The sequence below is a fragment of the Nannospalax galili genome, unplaced genomic scaffold (assembly GCF_000622305.1).
Source record: "Nannospalax galili isolate Female #2095 unplaced genomic scaffold, S.galili_v1.0 scaffold818, whole genome shotgun sequence".
NCBI lineage: Eukaryota > Metazoa > Chordata > Mammalia > Rodentia > Spalacidae > Nannospalax > Nannospalax galili.
This window is the reverse complement of record NW_008341874.1, coordinates 74,699-96,243: the sequence shown is the minus strand read 5'-3', so window position 1 is coordinate 96,243 and position 21,545 is coordinate 74,699. Positions and strand designations below refer to the sequence as shown.

Sequence of the window (21,545 nt, the reverse complement as noted above, 5' to 3'; positions counted from 1 at the left end):
TTTATTTTATTTTGTATATAAATAAAATTTATATGTATATACACATATACATATATGAAATTCTCAAAGAATAAATAAAATTAAATTAAGCATTAAAAATAATGGTGTATCAATGAATGTGTAATTAAAGATGAAGGACAGATTTATTTTGGTGGAAGAAATTTCAAAAGAGAGTGTTCAGACTGTTACATGGCTACTATTTACTGTACTTACCCAAGGCTATAGTTTTAAAAAGCAAAACTATGGACAGAAAGACATAGAAAGGGTGTGGTTTGTCAAGGAGGAAAGAAGCCATGCAACTTAGACTGCGTCGTAGGCATGAGCTGAGAAAGAGTCTGTAATTGTTAAAGAGAAATATTCTGCTCTGCATTGGAAGACCCCACACATGATAGGCTTTAGCTTGTGAAAACACAAACTTATTTACAAGGACAGCTTGAACTGAGGATTAGATGATTGCGTTCTATGCGTCCTGAAAGCAACTCCGTAAGAAAGTGTCTCCCCAGAGTGAGTACACGGCAGAAACAGCGATGGTTCCCAGAGTGTCAGGTCCCATCCTGAGCTGTCAATGGAACCTCGCAGCATCATCTACATGGTAGTGGTTTTTAAGGAGTGAAGAATGAAAGATAGAAGAGTTCACGGTCTTTCTACAGTTTCAGAGAACAGCAGTGGCCAGGCAATGTGCGGTAGGGTTGGAGTACCTGAAAGGAGCCCCCAAGAGCCCATTGCATGGTTCTGTGAAGGTAAAGCCCAAGTTGAAATGGAGGTATCAAAATGTGGCAGATTTTAAAATGATTATATATATAATCATTTTATATATATTCTATAGAGTCTAATCATGTGTCCCCAAATGTCCTTTGGTATGGGTCATCCCCTGGAGTCTGGCTAACCTACCAAGAGTCTCATGCTTGTAAAAGACTGTCTCTTCCCATCCCAGCAGCCACTAGTTGCCACAGTTTTCTTAGGTTGAGTAAGGGTTTCTTACTTCATGTCTGTGCTGGGATTTTGTCTGGTTTGAGCTTGCGTGGGGTGTGTGAATGCTGTTGCCATCACTATAATTCATATGAGTAACTGAGCAGCTGTCTGGAGAACTCTTTCCTGTGGTCATGCACCACCTCTGGCTCTTACAGTCGTTGCCCCCTACCCCCACAACGATTCCTGAGCCTTGGGAGGCATACATTTGATATAGGTGTCCTATTCAGGGATAAATACTCTGTAGCCTCCTAGTCTCTGCATATTTACCAGTTGTGGGTTTCTGTGTTAATCACTGTCTGGTGTATAATGAAACTTCTCTGGTAAGAGTTGAGGGATGCATTAATCTAAGGATATAGCAATAAGTCACTAGAAGTCAGTTTAATATGAGAACTATTTAGTAGAAAAGTAGTATTAGGTTTTCCAGTGTGTCCTGTGACTTGTTCGGTATCAGGTTCCTATGTCTGATATTTATGCCAGGTTTGGCCTCCATCCTATGAAGCAGATCTTAAATCCAATTAAAGAGTGGTTGGGACTCTATGGGAATGTTTTAAGTTGAATTGAATGTATTACTGGATTATTATATGCCAATGAGGCTATGTTGACAAAGGGTGGAAGGTTATGTCTTAAAGATGATGTGTTTGGGGGTCTAGTTGAGAAGAGGTAGAGCTCTGATGGTTCATTGTGATTCTCAATTTGACAGGATCAAGAATTACCTAAGAGGCAAGCATGCAGGTGTACCCATGAGGGCTTAGTTTAATTTATCTTCTGGGGAATGCCTGTCAGAGATTTTGCTGGTTAGGTTAAATGAATGGAGGAGGGTCCACCCTAAAGGACGGTGCATCAGTCCTGGCATTTGGTCTTAGAGTACATGAAATGGAAGAAGCTGATCATGGGCATTCATTAGCCCCAGCTTTATGATCATGATGCATCATGAATGTTGAATAGTCTTGACATTTCCTCTCCTGAATAAAGTTGTCCGTTATTTTTTATTTAACCTCACTCAAATTTTCAGAAAAATGAAGAGAATCTTTCCTAATTTTAATTTTTTTCCAGAATGGAATATGAATGGCCTTTATTACAATTCTCAATAAAATGTCTGTTCTCATCTGATATTTCATAACCCAGACCTTCACTGATCAAATTTTTTACCAGCACTCTGGTCTTCTGAACTCCAATAGAGTCATCCATTAAGCTCTGCTTGTAGCATTCTAGGGCTTCTCTATCCTGCATCTATAACCTCTTCCAGATTCCTCCAGGAAAGCTCTTCAAAAGGCCCAAGAACAACATGGTCAGGTTCATCAAAGCCACAGCTCCACTTATAAGAGACTTCTGTATTGCTGTGATCAAAATTCATGACAGAAATAACTCAAGGGAGAAAATTTTTTTTTGGTTCATATATTCAGGGAATTTTTGTCTGTCATTGTGGGTAGGCATGGCATTGCTCAGTGAGGCAAGAGTTTGTGGCAAAGGCTTCTCACCATGATAAACCAGGAGTCATGGCTGGAACTAAGGGCCGGCTTGTTCCTTTCAAAAGAACACCACGAGTGACCTACTTTGGAAAGGTATGCCCTACCTTCTGAAAGTTCATCAGTGTCCAAAACATCATCACCTGCTGGGGGCACTAGCACTACTGGAATATTTGAGACACAAACCATAATATGATCCTCAGACTTATTCTGGGCATCTTATTCATGGAGACACACCAATGGCCTGATTTGATTTAGATGACCCTACAATGAAACCAATGCCATGATTTGATTTATATGACCCTGCAAGGAAAACAGACTCTCTGCAAAGAATTCATCCACCTGGGAATAGTTTTCAACCATTATTAACCAGCAGAGGGTCAAACTTAGTTGCTATGGTATATAAACTCATCTGTTATAAGTGGTGCTTTGGGCTTATTTTCCTTCCTATTCTGACTTTAATTTACACATTCATTTAAATGCTCTATGGACAACCTTTAATTCAGATATCTATCTAAGTAAAATAAACATCTGTATCAAAAGTCCTCACTGTAGAAATTCTCTGAGGTTCCTTCAAGTCTTGTGTTTGCATTTCTCACTGTTTCTATTGTTTCCTTGTTGTTTTTATTTTTTCATTAGGTAGAAATAATAGTTATTGTTCTGGTACTCCGCAGGAGACCAGAACACCCCACAATGCCCATCAGTTTGTTAAACAGCTTGTTGATGCTGTTGTTAAAGGTTGTGAGAACTACCATGAAGAATGAGCTAGAGGCCGCCCGGACAAAACTTAGTCCACGTGATTTGTACCGCATGCCCAACCTGCGCAAGCGGATCTGTCTGATGTCCCTGGTGAGGTAGGCGTCACACAGTAAACTACGGAAACAGTGTGGATATGAATTTTCTCATTGACAAATTTGGAGATAAAAGATAAGGAATTTCTATAGCTGGAGGTAGCTGAAAACTTTAAATACAGTAACACAGAACTCATTATTCTGTAGGGAGTGTTTGTTAAATCATCCTGGCAGGTTCATCACCAGAGACTGATGCTGAGACCTGTAATCCTGGTACATATTTGGACTTTGAATTTGTCAATTTGTCTGTTTCCATTTCAGAAGAGATAAAATTTCAAATATAAACTACTTTTTAAAAATTGAGCTTTTAAAATTTCATACAACACTTCCCACTCAAATCCAGACCCCCTACCCCATCCATGCCTCCCCTCATGCCCCCACCGAACCCTGTGCACTCTGCCATACATACTGGGTCCTATTCATTCAGGTGTTTGTACCCAAATGTCCTTCACTGCAAATGTGTCCACTGGAGTTTAGTCAGCCCATCCAGTGGTCCTATGTAAGTCATATTCTCCCTCACCAAGCAGCAATCAGTCTCAAATAGTTCTCAACCTAGTGTTGGCCCACCATCTATTTCTCACCCCCTCTTTGGCCCCTTGTTTAACTGAGCTGACATGGGTCCTGTGCTTGATGCCACCACTGCCACAAGCTCACATGAGCAAGCCTCCAGTGGCCTGGAAGCTTCCACCTCCCTGTGTTCATGAACCAGCCCTGGCCCTTACTACCTTTCCCGTCTCCTTTTCCGCAATGGTCCTTGAGCCCCAGATGGGTAAGGTTCCATATAGGAGTCCCATCAAATATAAACTACTTAAATATGTTCATCCCAATGAATATACACATAAAACATTATAATCTTCACTCAGATCAAGATACAGGAAAAACTCCAAAACCCTGGATGGGTCCGTCATATACTCCAGGAATCCCTTTCTGCTTTAAAATTCAACAGTAATAATGTGTTCCATCATCATACAATGATTTTATAAAATTAACGTCTACTAGTAAATATTCCAAAACACTGATATGCATTTATATTTTAACAACTAAAATAGACTTCAGTCAAATCATACTGTTATCAGTTGGATTTAGCTGTAAGCATCATGACATGATTTTCTTCTTTGTCCCTACAGATTTGTAATGTGGCTTTCAATTACTGGACTGATGGTCCACCTACAGCACCTGAGCAACAATATTTTCCTATTGCAGTGTCTCTTTGGTATAGTGAGCATTCCAGCCAATGTTGCTGGAAATTGTTTGCTGAATTACATGGACCGTAGAATAGGTCAACTGCTTCTCATGTTCCTGTATGGATTCTCCATTCTGGCCACCTTATTTATACCTCAAGGTAAGGAGCGATTACAGGGTGTGCAAAAAAAATTTTCATTCCTTTCATCTAGGACTTTTTAGGCTCTACTTAGGATAAATCAGAAAAAATGCATCTTAAGTATATCCAATCTAGGCATTTGGGGAAAAATTTTCTGTTAAGTTGCAGGGAGAAGACCCAAAATTCAGTACAGTTTGGTTCAAATATATGAATGTCGTCTATTACACTAAAGGACTATCTGGAAGCTGGTGCCATTTATCCCCAAGTTTCTGTGGGTCAGCACTGGATAATTAGCTCATTGATCAGTTACATTTTTTAGAGGAGTCATGTAGGGTTTAAGTTTTATAATTCTGTCTACAGATTACCAAAACATGCTGTCACTTCCTCTATCCAGTTGTCTTATAACTGCTTCCATGACAATTTGGATTTAGCTATAAGCTTCATGATATGGCTTTCCTGAACTATAAATATTCATTACTCTTATATCAGGTCATCATGAACACTACCCTGTTTCGGGGAGTTACTTTAAGAAAATAAGCTTTATTCATATTAAGTATGGAAGTATGGAGATGTTTGACTGGATTAAGCTTTAAGACTGTTAGAATAGACTTCGTTGAATTAGGGACATAATAAGCAGTAGCAGTACCCAGGTGCTCACCAAGCTTTGCTGAGATGTTTTATAAAATCTCACAATGATGGGCTTCACAACTCTTGAATGTCATCAGTGATGTCAGTTACTTCAAGGCACATGCCACAGTTTGAAGCTTTCATGAGACTTATTTTTTTTTTTTTAAATGAGTATTTTGCCTGAATGTGCGTAAGTGAACCACATGCATGCCTTATACCCTCAGAGGCCAGAGAGGTCACTAGATCCCCTGGAACTAGAGTTAAGGGTGGTTATTAGCCACCTGGGAACCAAACCCAGATCCTCTGGAAGAACAGTAAGTGCTCTTAACCACTGAACTATCTCTCCAGCCTGGAACTTTTTTTTTTTATTGAGCTTTTAAAATTTCATACATTTTCCACTTACATACAGACCCCCCTCCCTGATCCATGCCTCTCCCTATTCCCCCACCAAACCCTATATACTCTGCCATTCATGCTGAGTCCTGTTCTTTCAGGTGTTTATACCTGTGTCCTTCAGTGTAAATGCATCTAGTCTGGAGTCTAGTCAGCCCATCCAGTGGTCGTATGTAAGTCATACTCTCCCTTACCCAGCAGCAATTAGTCTCAAATAGTTCTCAATCTAGTGCTGGCCCATCACCTATTTCTCATCTCCCCTTTTTGTCCTTGTTTCATTGAGCTGATATGGTTCACTGCTGCTGTAGGCTCACATGAGCAAGTCTCAGGTGGCCTGGAAGCCTCCACCTCCTCACATTCATGAACCAGCCCTGGCTCTTACAATCTTTCGGCCTCCTCTTCCAAAGGGTCCTTGAGCCATGGGTGGGTGTCTCCTTATAGGAGTCCTGTCCTGTACTCTAAAGTCTCTTATTCTCCAAAACTTGGCCAATTTTGCCCTTCTGTATGTATCACAATCTGATGTACATGGAAGCCTCACTGGTGAGAGTTGAGGGGTGCATTAGCCCTCTCTCTACTCCTTATTCAACTATGTCCCATGAGCCTTGCTTGTAGACATTCAACTGCAGATGTGTCACCTAGTACTGGGCATCTCCCATGTGTATGTTCTCTATGCCTGACCAGATGTGCAACTCTGCAATAGCCTCCATCTGTTGCAAAAAGAAGTATCTTTGATGAGTGCTGAATGACATGTTTGTCACTCTAAGGGAGGTCTCTTCTATCTGGCATTATGTTCTCTACCAAGCAGCTCCCAGGTATACATATGCATTACTGTTCAGACACTCTATGTGCATTTCTCATAGGGTTTCTAGGGCATCACTTTCCCCTCTAGGTTTCCTGGCCCCCGAGATTCACTCATCTCTAGTCTTTTGTCTCCCATCCAGCCTCCCTCCTCCCTGGTCACAGTGCCCCCATTATCGCCCCTCCCCCCTATGCCACCAACTCTCACCATCCTCCCTTTCCTGACTTTCCTTCCTCCCCCACACCATGGCCACTTGCATCTCTCTCCCCCCTCTCCTCTCTGCCGATTGCTCACATTTTTTCCACCTCCCTCAGGTAACGTCTGTTCCCTACTATCTCTCTTTCAGGTTGTTTCTTTTCCTTTACCTCCATTTATCCTTTGCTTTACCTGGCTCCTGGTGTTACATCAGAATTTATATAGTCGCATATAAGAGACTGGTGCTACAATCCACAAATGAGGGAGAACATATGTAGCTTGCTTTTCTGCATTTTTTGTGTTACTTCACTTACTATAACACTCTCTAGCTCCATCCATTTACCTACAAATTTCATAATTTCATCTTTTCTTACTGCTGAGTAGAACTCCATTGAGTAGATGTACCACATTTTCATTAATCATTCATCAGTTGAGGGACATTTAGCCTGTTTCCATTTCTTAGCTATTGTGAAGAGAGCAGCAACAAACATGGATGCACAGGTATCTCTACAGTACAATGCGTTCTTTGGGTATATGCCAAGGAATGGTGCCACTGGATCACATGGTGGGTTCATTTTTAGTTTTTTGAGGGCTCTCCACACTAATTTCCATAGTGGCTGCATGAGTTTGCGTTCCCATCAGCAGTGAATAAGTGCTGCTCTTTCTCCACATCCTTTCCAGGATTTGGAGTTTTTTGTTCTCTTGATATTGGCCAATCTGATTGGGGTAATATGAAATCTGGAAGTGGTTTTGATTTGCATTTTTCTAATTACTAAGGATGTTGAGCATTTTAAAAAAAATTTATTTTTTGGATTTGTTTTTGATTTATTCATTTACATCAGCAGTGAATAAGTGCTGCTCTTTCTCCACATCCTTTCCAGGATTTGGAGTTTTTTGTTCTCTTGATATTGGCCAATCTGATTGGGGTAATATGAAATCTGGAAGTGGTTTTGATTTGCATTTTTCTAATTACTAAGGATGTTGAGCATTTTAAAAAAAATTTATTTTTTGGATTTGTTTTTGATTTATTCATTTATTTTTATTTGTTGATTTGTGTGTGTGTGTGTTGAGAACTTAACTCAGATCTTCTGCAAGGTGTGTGTGTGTGTGTGTGTGTGTGTGTGTGTGTATCACACAGAACATCCTGGCAATTTTATTCAACTATACACCCACTTTCCAGATAGCACCCTCCCATAGCCTCCCTCCCCCCACTAGAGCCCTTATACTCTGATATCCCTGCTACTGTCTGCTGTGTTGTCGGCACCCCCAGCCATTCCCCACTACTTGTCCATCTGGTGAATCTAGTCAGCCTATCTAGAGGTCTTTGTTTTAGGAAGGTCAGCTGCTCCTCATCTAGCAGCAATCAGTTGTCAATATTCCTTTAGAAAAGATTGGGGTCTGCTGTTCATTTTCCCTGTTCTATGCTGGGTTACTATCTGGGAGTCCGTTGGGCCACCCTGGCCAACAACACAAAAGAAGGTATCTCCTATCTGGCATTGTTGCTTGTTATGTAGCCTTTAGCTGTGCATATGGACTCTTAAAAAATTATATTTTCTCCTTCAATCTTTGGCTATACCTTCCTTTTGGGTGTTTAAGGCCATACAGTTGGCCCAGATAAACCAATTTATTTTTACCCATAAAGTCGTTTGAGGATCTGTTCCTCAGGGGTCACATGGGCTTGGGAGGAGCCCCTGGTTACTTTCTTTTACCAGTTCCACCTATGTGAAGATAGGTCAAAGGTCCCGCTCGACCATGGTTCACTTTGCTTGAAAGAATGGAGGAAATGATTCATCTGTGTTGACCCTCCTCTTTGTAGACTGGACACTGGTTCAAGTCGACCTCGTGGGGTCTCCTCGGCCTCCTTGATCAAGAGGACAGGTGACCCACCACAGTTACAGGACGTTTTGAGAGATGCTCATAGTCCCCTGGAACTAGTCGACCTAGGAGGGCAAGGAGCAAAAACTGTCTTTCATGTCCCTCTGACCAAATTAGTATAGGCCTCAAAGTGTGGCTGTTCAACATCCAAGAAGGTTAGTTCCACCATTTGGTACTTTTAATTACTGTGTGCCATGTAGATAAATCTTGGGAAAAGGCAAATTGTTCTCAGATAAACCTTACCTAGACATATATTTCTTGATCTGCTATGTATAATTTGTCAGTAGGTTGTTAGAGTAATATGGTTCCCTCTGGTTTTTAAAACTAGCTAAACATTATTTATCTTTCACATTGTCTCACCCCTCCATTATGGTTTTCCCACTTAAGGTGCCCCCATTTCCCACCTTTCTCCCTTAATAATACCCTCCGCCTACAGTCCTAACTCTCTTGAGCTCCTTCTTTCTCTTTATCCCCTAGGTTCCTTGTATTCTCTTCCCTCCCCCCGCCCATAAACTAACCCAATTTTTATCCAGATCTCCCTTATTAAGGCCTGTTTCCTCCTGTTCTTCTCTTTTCCTTTACCTCCCTGTTTCCTTTCCATTACCTTGGTTCCTGTAGTTATGTCTGGATACATACTCACTTATCAGGGTTTGGTTCTAGGATCCACATATGAGGGAGAACATATGTTGATTTTTTTTCTGAGTCTGTGTTACTTCACTTAGTATAACAGTTTCTAGTTCCATCCATTTACCTGAAAATTTCATGATTTCATCTTTCTTTGCTGCTGAGTAAAACTCCATCGTATAAATGAACCACATTTTCATTATCCACTCATCAATTGAGGGACACTTAGGTTGCTTCCATCTCTTAGCTATTGTGAAAAGAGCAGCAACAAACATGGATGTACAAGTGTCTCTGCAACAGGATGAGTTCTTCGAGTACATGCTAAGGAGTGGTGTAACTGGGTCAAATGGTAGGTTCATTTGCAGTTTTTGAAAAGTTCTCCACACTGCTTTCCATAGAGATTGAACATTTTTGCAGCCCCACCAGCAGTGGATGAGTGTTCCCCTTTCCCCACATCCTCTCCAACATTTGGTATCATTTGTTCTCTTGATCTTAGCCAGTCAACTGGTTAAGATGAAATCTTAAAGTGGTTTAAATTTGCATTTCCCTATTTACTAAGGATGTTGAATGTTCTTTAAGATATTTCTTAGTCATCTGGGGCTGGAGAGAGGGCTCAGTAGTGAAGAACACTGGTTGTTCTTGGAGAAGACTTGGGTTTGAATCCCAGCACCCACATGGCAGCTGACAGCTGTCGGTAACTCTAGTTCCAGGGATCTGACAGCCTCTTCTGTCCTCCATGGGCATTGCACAACATGAGTGCACTTACCTACAGGCAGGCAATACACTCATACACATTAAAAAAATTGATGTCTGGTTTAGAAAATCCTTTCCTACACCTATATCTTGTAGGATTTGCCAAAGTTTTCTTCTAACAGTTTCAGAGTTTCAGGCTTTGCATTGAGGTCTTTGATCCACTTGGAATTGACTTTTGTGCAGGGTGAAAGATAGGGGTTTAGTTTCATTCTTCTACAGGTGGAGATCCAGTTTTGCCAGCCCCATTTGCTGACCATGCTGTCTTTCCTCCAGTGAATATTCTTGGCCCCCTTGTCAAATATTAGGTGGCTGAAATTGCATTTGCTCATATTTGGGTCTTTAATTTTGTTCCATTGATCTATGGTTCTATTTTTGTGCCAGGACCATGTTGTTTTTATGACTATAGCTCTGTAATACAGCTTAAAATCTGGTATAGTAATACCCCCGGTTCATCTTCCACTATTTCTAAGTCACTTCCTTCTTCATCAGTACCTGATTCTTCCCAGGGTTCCAGATCTTGGGGTCCTAGGATGGACCTTGTTTTATCAATCTGATGTAGGCTTTCTTTCCCTTTTGACCCAGCCATAAAAAGTGGCAGACTTACATTTCCATCTCTATTCTCTCTTATCCAACTTACGGGCAAGGTCAGAGGCCAGTACCATATCCCTTTCTCATTCTAATTCCTCTAATTCTAGTTCCTCTAATTCCTCTCTTACACCTTCAGTCTTCCTCCAGGCTACCACCTCTGCTTGGAACACATTCCTTATTACGGATAGCAGTGGCCAGGCAGCCTCCACAGGCATTTGCTGATATTTCTGTCCCTGCCACTGACCTCCTCTGCTTAGGTGAGTGGCCTTGCCCTTGATACCCAACTCACTATCCATTGCATTATCCATACCACTGCTGCTACCCCGACTAGGCTAATGGGGATAGCCTACCATGTCAAAATGTCCTCTGCCCACCCTCTCCTCTCAATCAACTTTGTTTCAGTCATTGGTCTCCTTCTTTGTGGAATTTTTGGCGTCCCTTAGATATAATATCATATCATCTGCAAAAATGGATAATTTGATTTCTACATTTCCAATGATTACTCCTTTAATTTCCTGCTCTTTTCTTATTCCTCTTGCAAGAGTTTCAAGCACTATGTTAAGGAGAAGTGGAGATAGTGGACAGCTTTGTCTGGTTCCTGATTTCAATGGGAATGCTTCCAGTTTTTCTCCATTTAGAATGATGTTGGCTGTGGGTTTTTTATATATGGCTTTAATTATGTTGAGGTATGTTCCCTCCAGTCCAATTCTCTCTAGGACTTTGAACATAAATGCATGTTGAATTCTGTGAAGGGCCTTCTCTGCATCTATTGAGATGACCATGTGGTTCTTGTCTTTGAGCCCATTTAAATGATTTATGATGTTTATTGACTTATGTATATTGAACCATCCCAGAATCTCTGGGATAAAGCCAACTTGATCATGGTGGATGATCTTTTTGATGTATGTCTGTATGCGGTTTGCAAGTATCTTGTTGAGAGATTTTGCATATGTGTTCATTAAGGATATGGGTCTATAGTTTTCTTTTTTGGTTGTATCTTTACCTGGGTTTGGTATTAGAGTGATGCTGGCTTCATAGAAGGAATTTGGAAGTTCTCCCTCCATTTCTATATTTTTGAATAAATTAAGTAGTATTGGATGTAGATCTTCTTTAAATGTCAAATATTCATATGAGAGTCCATTGGAATTTCTTGACAAGGGCTTCCAAAAGCATCCCTCTATCGAGTTCCTCCTCATTTTCCTTTTGTCTTCCAAGGATGGATTCTAGAGTAATGGGTTCATGATTTGCTTTCAAGGATTTTGATAGCTGTTGGAGTGGTTAGAATCAGTGTCAGTTTACTCTCAAATGCTTCTAGAGAGAGGGAGAAAACATTTATCCATCATTTTAGAACAATAGCTGGTTGTCTCCCTTAGCTACAGGTGGGCACTACAGTATTGGAGACCAAGATTTGAAGTCTTACATCTGAGCAGCACTTTCTGATTAAGAACAAAATCATCAATGAGAAATAATTGTCTAAATAACTTTTCATATAGACTTAAGCCTGATGTCTGGGAAGTGTAATCCCTCGAACCCCTAAAGAAATGTACTGATGACTTTACTCTTTGGTTATAGTTTCCTTTTGGGTGTTTAAGACCATACAGTCGGCCCAAACAAATCAATTTAATTTTACACTTAAGGTCATTTGAGGATCTGTTCCTCAGTGATCACATGAACTTGGAAGGAGCTCCTGGCTCCTTTCTTTTACAAGTTCCATCTATGTGAACATTAAGTCAAAGGTCCTGTTCAGCCATGTCTGGCTTCACTTGGAAGCATGAATGAGATGTTTTCTCTGTGTTGACCCTCCTCTTTGTAGACAGGACACTGGTTCAAGTCCATCTTGTGGGGTCTCCATGGTCTCCCTGTACAAGAGGACAGGTGACTCACCACAGTTACAGGATATTTTGAGAGATGCTCCATAGCCCCCTGGAACTTAGTCGACCTTGGAGGGCAAGGAGCAAAACCTGCCCTTTAAGTCCCTCTGACCACATTAGTACAGGCTTCAAACTATGGCTCTTAAACATCCAATAAGGTTAGTTCCACCAGTCTGATACTTTTAATTATCATGTGCTATGCAGATAAGGTTTGGGTAAAAAACCTAAATAGTCTCAGATAAACTTTGACTAGAAATATATTTTGTTCCTTAAAGTAGCTGACTAAACTATGACCATAGACATTTTAAGATTATGTGTATATTATTTTTGTCTCATCCTTTATATATCATAACAAAGCTAAACAAACCATCACTTGCTTAGGCTTTCTCATTTTTTTCTATCTATTTTAGAAACTCTCCATTCTGATATCCTTTTAACATCTTTTACATTCTCATTTTCTTTCTCTTTTTTAAAAAATAATTATGAGACACATTAGCATTAAGAAATAAATTTTCCATCTGTTGTGAGATTTCTATTCCTGGGGATGCTAAGCAATGCTTATTCCCTTTCAAGGTTCTAGTGTCGAGCCAATGTTTGATTAAAGTTTTACTGGGGAACCAGTGAATTTATTGAGCTTACTTACTGAGATAACTGAGGGGTTGCTGAGGTGTATATATGACCTGAGGACACACTGGAAAGCCTTTACCCAGTATGGACCATGCCTTCCTTCCTAGCCTTCCCCAGATTGTATACTTTAGCCTTCCCCAAATCCAGGAGGCCATGTGTGATTGGGAAGCTAACTAAGCATGAACCAGTGAGAGCTGGAAGGGAGCTGGCAAGCAGCATTCCTCCATCATTTCTGCTTCAGGTTCCTGCCTAAGGTTCCTGCTCTGACTTCCCTCAATAATGCACTGTAACGTGTAAGATGAAATAAACTCTTTCCTCCCCTAAGTTGCTTTTGGTTAGAGTGTTTCTTCCCAGCAACCGAAAGGAAACTAGGGAAGGATGAAGAATGAACCTGAGTGTAGAGCTGAAGTCGTGATGATGGTAGTTATTTCATGCAGAAGGGACTGTTGTATTGCATCATCTTATTAAAAGGACCTGGTGCAGGGGGGTCTCCCTCTCTTTGCGGGTCATTGGCCACCGGCCCACGAGGGCAGGGAGAGCAGAAGCGATGAACGGGGTCAGGACGGCCAGTGAGCGCTGACGGAAGATGGCCCTTCTGGGGAGACTGTCCCAGGCACAGTGAAACAGCAATGATACAGCTCCAGACAGTGAAACAGCTCCATTTATTCAGTGGGAGAACTAGAGAATTTATAGTGTGGAGGCAGTAGCAAAAGCCTCAGTTGATAGGTGCTCATAGTATGCTTTATTTACATGTGGCAGTGGGCTCCTATCTTCCAGACTGTCAGGCAATGCCTGATTATCATATAGAAAAAACCTGGGGGTAGTTTTTACTCCAGGTAACTATGCCAAAGGTCATGTTTCAGATAAGGTCAGGCATCCGTGCTTGGTGGCACTTTCCAGGTGAGCCAGGAAGAGAGCAGGAGGCCCCCTGCTGAAAAGGGGAGTCCTTCCATTTGGCGCCGAGCCCCTCAGGGCTATCTGGACATGGAGAACTACAACCCTAACAGCAGGGTTTCCCAACAACCTGGAATTTAAAAGGATTTGGTGCTATGATCCACATATGAGGGAGAACATATGTCCTTTGTTTTTCTGAGTGTGGCATTTCTTAGCTATTTTAATTTCATCACTTGCAAACTCTCTGTTTAGGTCTATCACCCATCATTTTATTGGGTCATTTATCTTGTTTTTTTTTTTGAGTTTTTTTTGTATATTCTGGATATTAATCCTCTGTTTTTGATATATAGAAGCATAATCCTCTATTATAAGAGATCTGGTATGGTGATCCCCCCCCCCCAGCATTGTGTAGCTGGTTAAGATTTTCTCCCACTAAGTGGGTTTCCTTTTCCCTTCCTTAGTCGTTTCTTTTGCTGCACAGAAACTTTGTAATTTAATGGGGTCCCAGTATTGATTTTTGACCTTGGTGCCTGAGCAGCTTGTGTCTGCTTTAGAAAGTCCTTTCCCATGCCTATATCTTGGAGGGTGCTGCCTATGTTTTCTTCTAGCAGTTTCTGAATTTTAGGTTTTACACTGAGGTCTTTGGTCCATTTGGAGTTGACTTTTGTGCAGGGTGAAAGAGAAGGGCGAAGTTTCATTCTTCTGCAGGTGGAGAACCAGCTTTGCCAGCACCATTTGTTGAAGATGCTATCTTTCCTCACTGTGTGTTACTAGCACCTTTGTTGACTATCAGGGGGCTGAAATGATATGAACTCATGTTTGGGTCTTCTGTTGTGTTCCATTGATGTACATGTCTATTTCTATGGCAATACCATGCTGTTTTTATGACTATAGCTCTATAATATAATAGATCTGGTATGGTGATCCCCCCAGCATTGTTCTTTTTGCCCAATATTGTTTTGGCTATCCGAGGTCTTTTGTGATTCAATATGAATTTTAGGATGATTTTGTTAAGCTCTGTGAACAATATCATGGGTATTTTGATTGGGATTGCATTGAATCTACAAATTGCTTTTGGTAAGATGGTCATTTTTACAATATTGCTTCTACCAATCCATGAGCATGGTAGGTCTTTCCATCTCCTAGTGTCTTTGTCTACCTCTTTCTTGAGTTTTGAAATTTTCATTGTAGAGATCTTTAATGTCTTTGGTTAGGTTTATTCCCAAACATTTTATTTTTTTAAGGTTATTGAGAATGGAAGGGTTTCCTTGAATGCTTTTCCTGATAGCTTGTTATTGGTATATGTAAAGGATACTGATTTTTGTAAGTTGATTTTGTATCCTGCCACTATACTGAAAGCATTAGTTAATTCTAACAGTTTTCTAATAGAATTTCTGGGATCTCATATGTACAATATCATATCATCTGCACATAGGAATAATTTGACCCCTTCTTTTCCAATTGATACTTCTTTAATTCCCTTCTCTTGTCTTATTGCTCTAGCTAGAGTTTCTAGCACTGTATTGAAAAGGAGTAGTGATAATGATCAGCCCTGTGTGGTTCCTGATTTTAATGAGAATTCTTCCAGTTTTTCTCCATTTAGGATGATGTTGGCTATTTGTTTGTTGTATATAGCTTTGATTATGTTAAGGTATGTTCTTTCCAGACCAACTCCTTCTAGGACTTTTAATATGGATGATTATTGGATTTTGCCAAATGCCTTTTCTGCATCTATTGAGATGACCATGTGGTTTTTTTCTTTAAGTCCATTTATATGTTTTATTACATTTATTGACTTATGTATGTTGAACCATCCCTGCATCTCTGGAACAAAGCCAACTTGATCGTGGTAGATGATCTTTTTGATGTGTGTCTGTAGGAGATTTGCAAGTACTTTGTTGAATATCTTTGCATCTATATTCATTAAGGATATGGGTCTATAGTATTCTTTTATTTGTTGTATCTTTACCTGGTTTTGGTATTAGAGTGATACTGGCTTCATAGAAGGAGTTGTAGATTTTCTGGTAGAATTCTGTTGTCAGTCCTTCTGGGCCTGGGCTTTTTTCAGCTGGGAGGTTTTGTATTACTGTTTCAGTTTCCTTATGTTTTATGGGTTTTTTAGGCTGTTGATTACTTCTTTGGTTTAACTTTGGTCGTGGCTGTGATTTTATGAATTCATCCATTTCTTTTAGGTTTTCAAATTTAATGTAGTATAGATTTTTAAAGTATTCCCTTACAATGTTTTGGATTCTTTTTCAGACACACAAAGTGCAAGATTAAACTATGCGTGGGCACAGTTCTTTTCCCGTCACTGTGGGAAGGGTCATTTTTTTTTTTTTTTTTTTTTTTTTGGTTAATTGGTCTAAGGGTCTGTCTATCTTGTTTAACCTTTCAAAGAACCAGCTCTTGGATTCATTAATTTTTTGGTATTATTTTATTGGTTTCTATTTCATTAATTTCTGCTCTGAGTTTTGTTATTTCTTCTTGTCTCCTAGGTTTGGGGTTGGTTTGTTCTTGCCTTTCCAGTGTCTTGAGTTGTACTGTCAAGTCATTTACATGTGCTCTTTTTGATTTTTTAATGTAGGTGCTAAGAGCTATAAACTTACCTCTTAGGTTTTAGGGTGCTTTTAGGGTGTCCCAGAAGTTTTGTTGTGTTGTGTTTTCATTTTCATTTTGTTCCAGGAATACTTTAATTTCTTCTTTGACCCATTCATGATTGAGGACTGTGTTGTTTAATATCCATGAGTTCATGTATTTACTAGAGCTTCTTTTGCTGTTGATTATAAGCTTTATTACACTGTGGCCTGACAGAAGGCATGGAATTATTTCAATTTTTTGTATTTGTTGAGATTTGTTTTGTGCCCCAGAATGTGGTCAACTTTAGAATAACTTGCATGGGCTGCTGAAGAAGAAAGTGTATTCTTTGGTGGTTGGGTGGAATATTCTGTATATATCTGTTAGGTCCATTTCATATAGTATGTCATTAATTCAGATGTCTCTCTGTTTATTCTTTGTCCAGTTGACCTGTCTATTGAAGAAAGTGGGATATTAAAGTCACCCACTATCACCGAATTGTTGCTAATCTCTTTTTGTAGTCCTGGACTACTGCTTTTATGAAACTTGGTGCTCCAGAGTTTGGTGCATAAATGTTCATGATTGTAATATCTTCTTGGTCAGTTGTTCCTTTGACTAAAATGAAGTAACCCTCCTTATCTTTTCTGATGAGTTTTAATTTGGAATCTATTTTGTCAGATATTAAAAGTGCAACACCTGCTTACTTCTTAGGATCATTTGCTTTTTTTAAATCTTTTCACCCTAAGATAGTGTCTATTCTTGAAGGTGAGATGAGTTTCTTGGATGGGTTTTCTTTCTTGATCCATTGCGCCAGCCTATATCTTTTGACTAGGGAGTTGAGACCATTGATATTTAGTGTAATTATTGAAAGGTGCAGATTTTGTACTGTTGTTTTAATTTCTTTGTGTTTGTGGCCCTATTTTGTGTTTCTGTTGTTATACTTGTCTTTATTTTCTTTCTGTACCCTCTTGGGCATACTCACTCCTTCCTTCGGCCCTTTGTATTGCTTCAAGTATTCTCTGTAGTGCTTGTTTGGAAGACATGAATTCTTTCAGCCTATTTGTGTCATGGAAAATTTTCTGTTCCCCTTTGACCTAGATAGATAGTTTTGCTGGATAAAGTATTCAGGATTGGCATCCATGGTTGTTTAGAATGGGGAATACTTTTTTCAGGCTCTTCTGGCTTTCATAGTTTGCATTGAATAGTTAGCTGTTATTCTGATGGGTTTTCCTTTAGAGGTAACTTGTTGTTTTTCTCTAGCAGCTTTCAGTACCCTCTCTTTATTCTGTACATTTAATGTTTTTACTATGATATGTCATGGGAAGTTTCTGTTTTGATCATGTCTTAATGGTGTTCTCTGTGCTTCTTGAATCTCTATAGGTATATTCTTTCTTAATTTAGGGAAGTTTTCTTTTATAATCCTATTGAAGAGCTGTTTGATGCCATTGGTTTGGTTTTCTTCTCCTTCCTGTATGCCTGTAATATGTGGGTTTGGTCATTTCATGTTATTCCATGTTTCCTGAGTATCCCATTCCTGTTTTTTTTTTTAATAAAGATTTTGCATAGTCTTCGCTTAAGGAGTCTAGATCTTTAACTTTATCTTCCAGTCTTGATATTATGTTTTCCATTTCATTCTTTCTGCTTGTGAGACTTTCTTCTGTCTATCTATCATCTATCTATCTATCATCTATCATCTATCTATCTATCATCAGTCTATCATCTATCTATCTATCATCTATCATCTATCTTTATCATCTATCATCTATCTATCATCTATCTATCTACCTATCTTCTATCTATCTATCATCTATCATCTATCTATCTATCTACCTATCATCTATCATCTATCTATCATCTATCAATCATCTATTTTAAAGGTCTATTGAGTTTAATTTATACTCTCCAAATGCTCTTGGGCATGGTTTCATTCTTTAGAATCTGATTAAGCTATTAGACACTACATTCTTCTTGTGACAGTGCATTAGCTAAAATTTCAAGCAATATATTGAATGAGTTTGGTTTTGTTTACTATTTCTACCTCTTTAGTGAATTCACATTTCAAATTATGAATTGTTTTTGATATTTCATTAAGCCGCATATATGTATATTCTTGAGCCTCCTTCAAAAGTTTATGCCTTTCTGCTTTGAGTTCTTTGAGTTGTTTATCTGTATTTTCTTGTAATTCTTTGACAATGGTCTTGATTCTTTCCTAAGGTTAACATGATGTTGGCTGTGGGTTTGTTGTATATTGCCTTTATTACATTGAGACATATCCCATCTATCCCTTAGTTTCTCCACAACTTTTATGGTGAAGGGATGTTGAATTTTGGCCCAGGTCTTTTCCGCATCTAATAAAACGAGTATGTGGTTTCTATCCTTTTAAATTCTGTGTCCTGGGGTTCTACAGGGTGGTTCTCAATGTTCTGCACTTGTAGAACTTGCCGATTTTGTTGCGGACATATTTTCCTGGTTTTTCATATTGTTTGTTTTTGCATTGCTGTCTAGGCATATGGATGTTCTTTGTTGGTTATGTGTTCAACAGGAACTTCTACTCTGCTTTTATTTAATTTAGTTTTGGTTCTGTTAATATTGTTTATGTAGCTTAGTTACTTTTTGTAACTAAGATAAATTGGTGAGTCTTCAAGGTTTTTTCTGGGTAGTAAACTGGTCAGAGTCCTGACTGAACAGGCCTGTCTGCCTGATCTTGCAGCTGGGACTTTGGTGGTGAGAGGGCCACCTAGATGAGGATTTAGGGATCTATGGTAGTGTGATTAGTTAATCTGGTTTGGGAAGCTAGTCTTGGGATTTGAGGTGAAGGAATTAGAGCCTGCCTGTGAGAGAAGCCTGCAGGAATGAAGTGGGGGTGGATGAGAGAAATGGGGTAGCTATTCCTCCTGAAGTGAATGAATTGGAGCCTGCCGGAGAGAGACTCAGCAGGGGACAGGGTGGGGTAGAAGAGCAAAATGGGGTAAGGAGGCAGTGAGCTTGATCTGATTTACTAGAGTCCTGGCTGAGCAGGTCTGTCTGCCTGATCCGGAGGGTGGGAATTTGGCGGTGAGGGGGCCACTTGGGTGAGGATTTAGGGATCTATGGTAGGGTGATTTGTTAATCTGTTGGGAAGGTAGTCCTAGGATTTGCGGTGAAGGAATTAGAGCCTGCCTGTGAGAGAGGCCTGCAGGGACAAGGATGAGAGAAATGGGATAGCTAGCCCTCCTGTGGTGAATGAATTGGAGCCTGCCTGTGAGAGAGGTCTTTTTGATGTGTTCTTCCATTTTTAATCACAAAAATTCCCAAACCTAAAAAAATGGATATCAAAACATGAAAGGTATTTAGAATCACATATGGACAGGTCCAGAAAGGAACTTCTGTAAAACTCATCATAGCCCATAATGCAGGTGTCAGAAATAAATATCAAAGTCACAGTACTAAAAGGTTTAAGAAAAATGCCAATTCATATTATGATAACATCAGATACCTAAAAACCAAGAAAGCGTTTAAAAACATGACATTTTTCACACTTTGAAAAATTGAAATACTCAGAAAAACTATCTATTAAAATGGTTGAAGATGGAGCCTGCCGGAGAGAGACTCAGCAGGGGACAGGGGGGGGTAGAAGAGCAAAATGGGGTAAGGAGGCAGTGAGCTTGATCTGATTTACTAGAGTCCTGGCTGAGCAGGTCTGTCTGCCTGATCCGGAGGGTGGGAATTTGGCGGTGAGGGGGCCACTTGGGTGAGGATTTAGGGATCTATGGTAGGGTGATTTGTTAATCTGTTGGGAAGGTAGTCCTAGGATTTGCGGTGAAGGAATTAGAGCCTGCCTGTGAGAGAGGCCTGCAGGGACAAGGATGAGAGAAATGGGATAGCTAGCCCTCCTGTGGTGAATGAATTGGAGCCTGCCTGTGAGAGAGGTCAGCAGGGGACAGGGTGGGGGTGGATGAGAGAAATGGGGTAGGGAGGCAGTGAGCTTGATTTGATTTACCAGAGTCCTGGCTGAGCTTGTCTGTCTGTCTGATCCAGAGACTGGGAATTTGTGGTGGGGAGATCACCTGGGTGAGGATTTAGAGGTTGATGGTAAGGTGATTGATTGGTTAATCTGGTTTGGGAAGCTAGTCCTGGGATTTGGGGTTAAGAAATTGGAGCCCACCTGTGAGAGAGGCTGGCAGGGTAGGTGAGAGTGTGGGTAGATGAGAGCCTGGGACTTTTTTAATTGAGTAGAAAAGTGAATCTGTAAAACTTTCTGAGTGGTTTCCCAGTGTGACATTTATTCTAGAAGAAATCTTTTCAGCTTAAATCTCGAGACATTATTCCAAGTTAAGTTAATCTACACCTTTCCTACCATGATAGGACTTCAGTCATTTTATGGCACTTTTCAGTAACATTGCATATCAATTATGGATTTAAATGCCCTAAGTATCTGAATGAATTACTAGTTCTCAATGATTTCCCCATGGACAGTTCTACATTCTGCATGAAGGACATGTTAGGTAAAAAGGTGGCAGGGATCAGGATCACTTCAAAACAGAAACAGAGAGGACTTTGGCAAAGTGAGAGTTTAATGGGTTGGTGGGGCTGGGCCTCAACTCGGATGTGAGGAAGAACCAGTGATCTAATGGATGCAGGGGGGTAGCTTATATAGGGAAAAAATGCAGAAAAAGAAAATATTTTTCTACTGTTTGGGGCTGTTTTGAGGGCTGTTCAGGGAGGGCATGGAGTCTGTGCCTGGTGAAACTTATCAAGGAAAACATATACTGTAAAACATTGTTTCTACAATTGCAGGGTTCCAGGAACCCACTGCAGCTAAGGGCTTGGAAAAACCTGTTTGAAAGCCTGTGGAGCATCCTCTGGTGACCACAATGCATTGGGTCACCAATTTCTGGAGCTACTTTTGTCAGCTTGCAAGTGGCTGGAGTTGGTTGACTCAGTTCCTCTTAGGGGCCTTATGGTGTCTAAGTCTGAGATTGCCTGGATCTGAATCCTATCAGGACAGCTGAGGCATTGGATAGAAAATATAAAAGTGAACTCCTTTTATTTTAACTTTTACAAAACTTTATTGAGAATTTCATACACACATATAAGGTGTTTTGATCAAATCCATGCCCACTCCCTCCGTTCCAA

The 21,545-nt window shown here is 40.1% G+C and overlaps 1 protein-coding gene across 2 annotated transcripts in view; it reads left to right on the top strand.

The window, feature by feature from the left end:
- Positions 1–21,545, top strand: part of LOC103737691 (solute carrier family 22 member 19-like) — a 58,996-nt gene that overhangs the window by 16,795 nt on the left and 20,656 nt on the right. For both annotated transcript variants that reach the window (XM_029565613.1, XM_017799208.1), the window contains 2 exons: positions 3,177–3,292; positions 4,417–4,631. In XM_029565613.1, the coding sequence (XP_029421473.1) occupies positions 3,177–3,292; positions 4,417–4,631 (331 nt within the window). The remainder of the gene's footprint in view (positions 1–3,176; positions 3,293–4,416; positions 4,632–21,545) is intronic.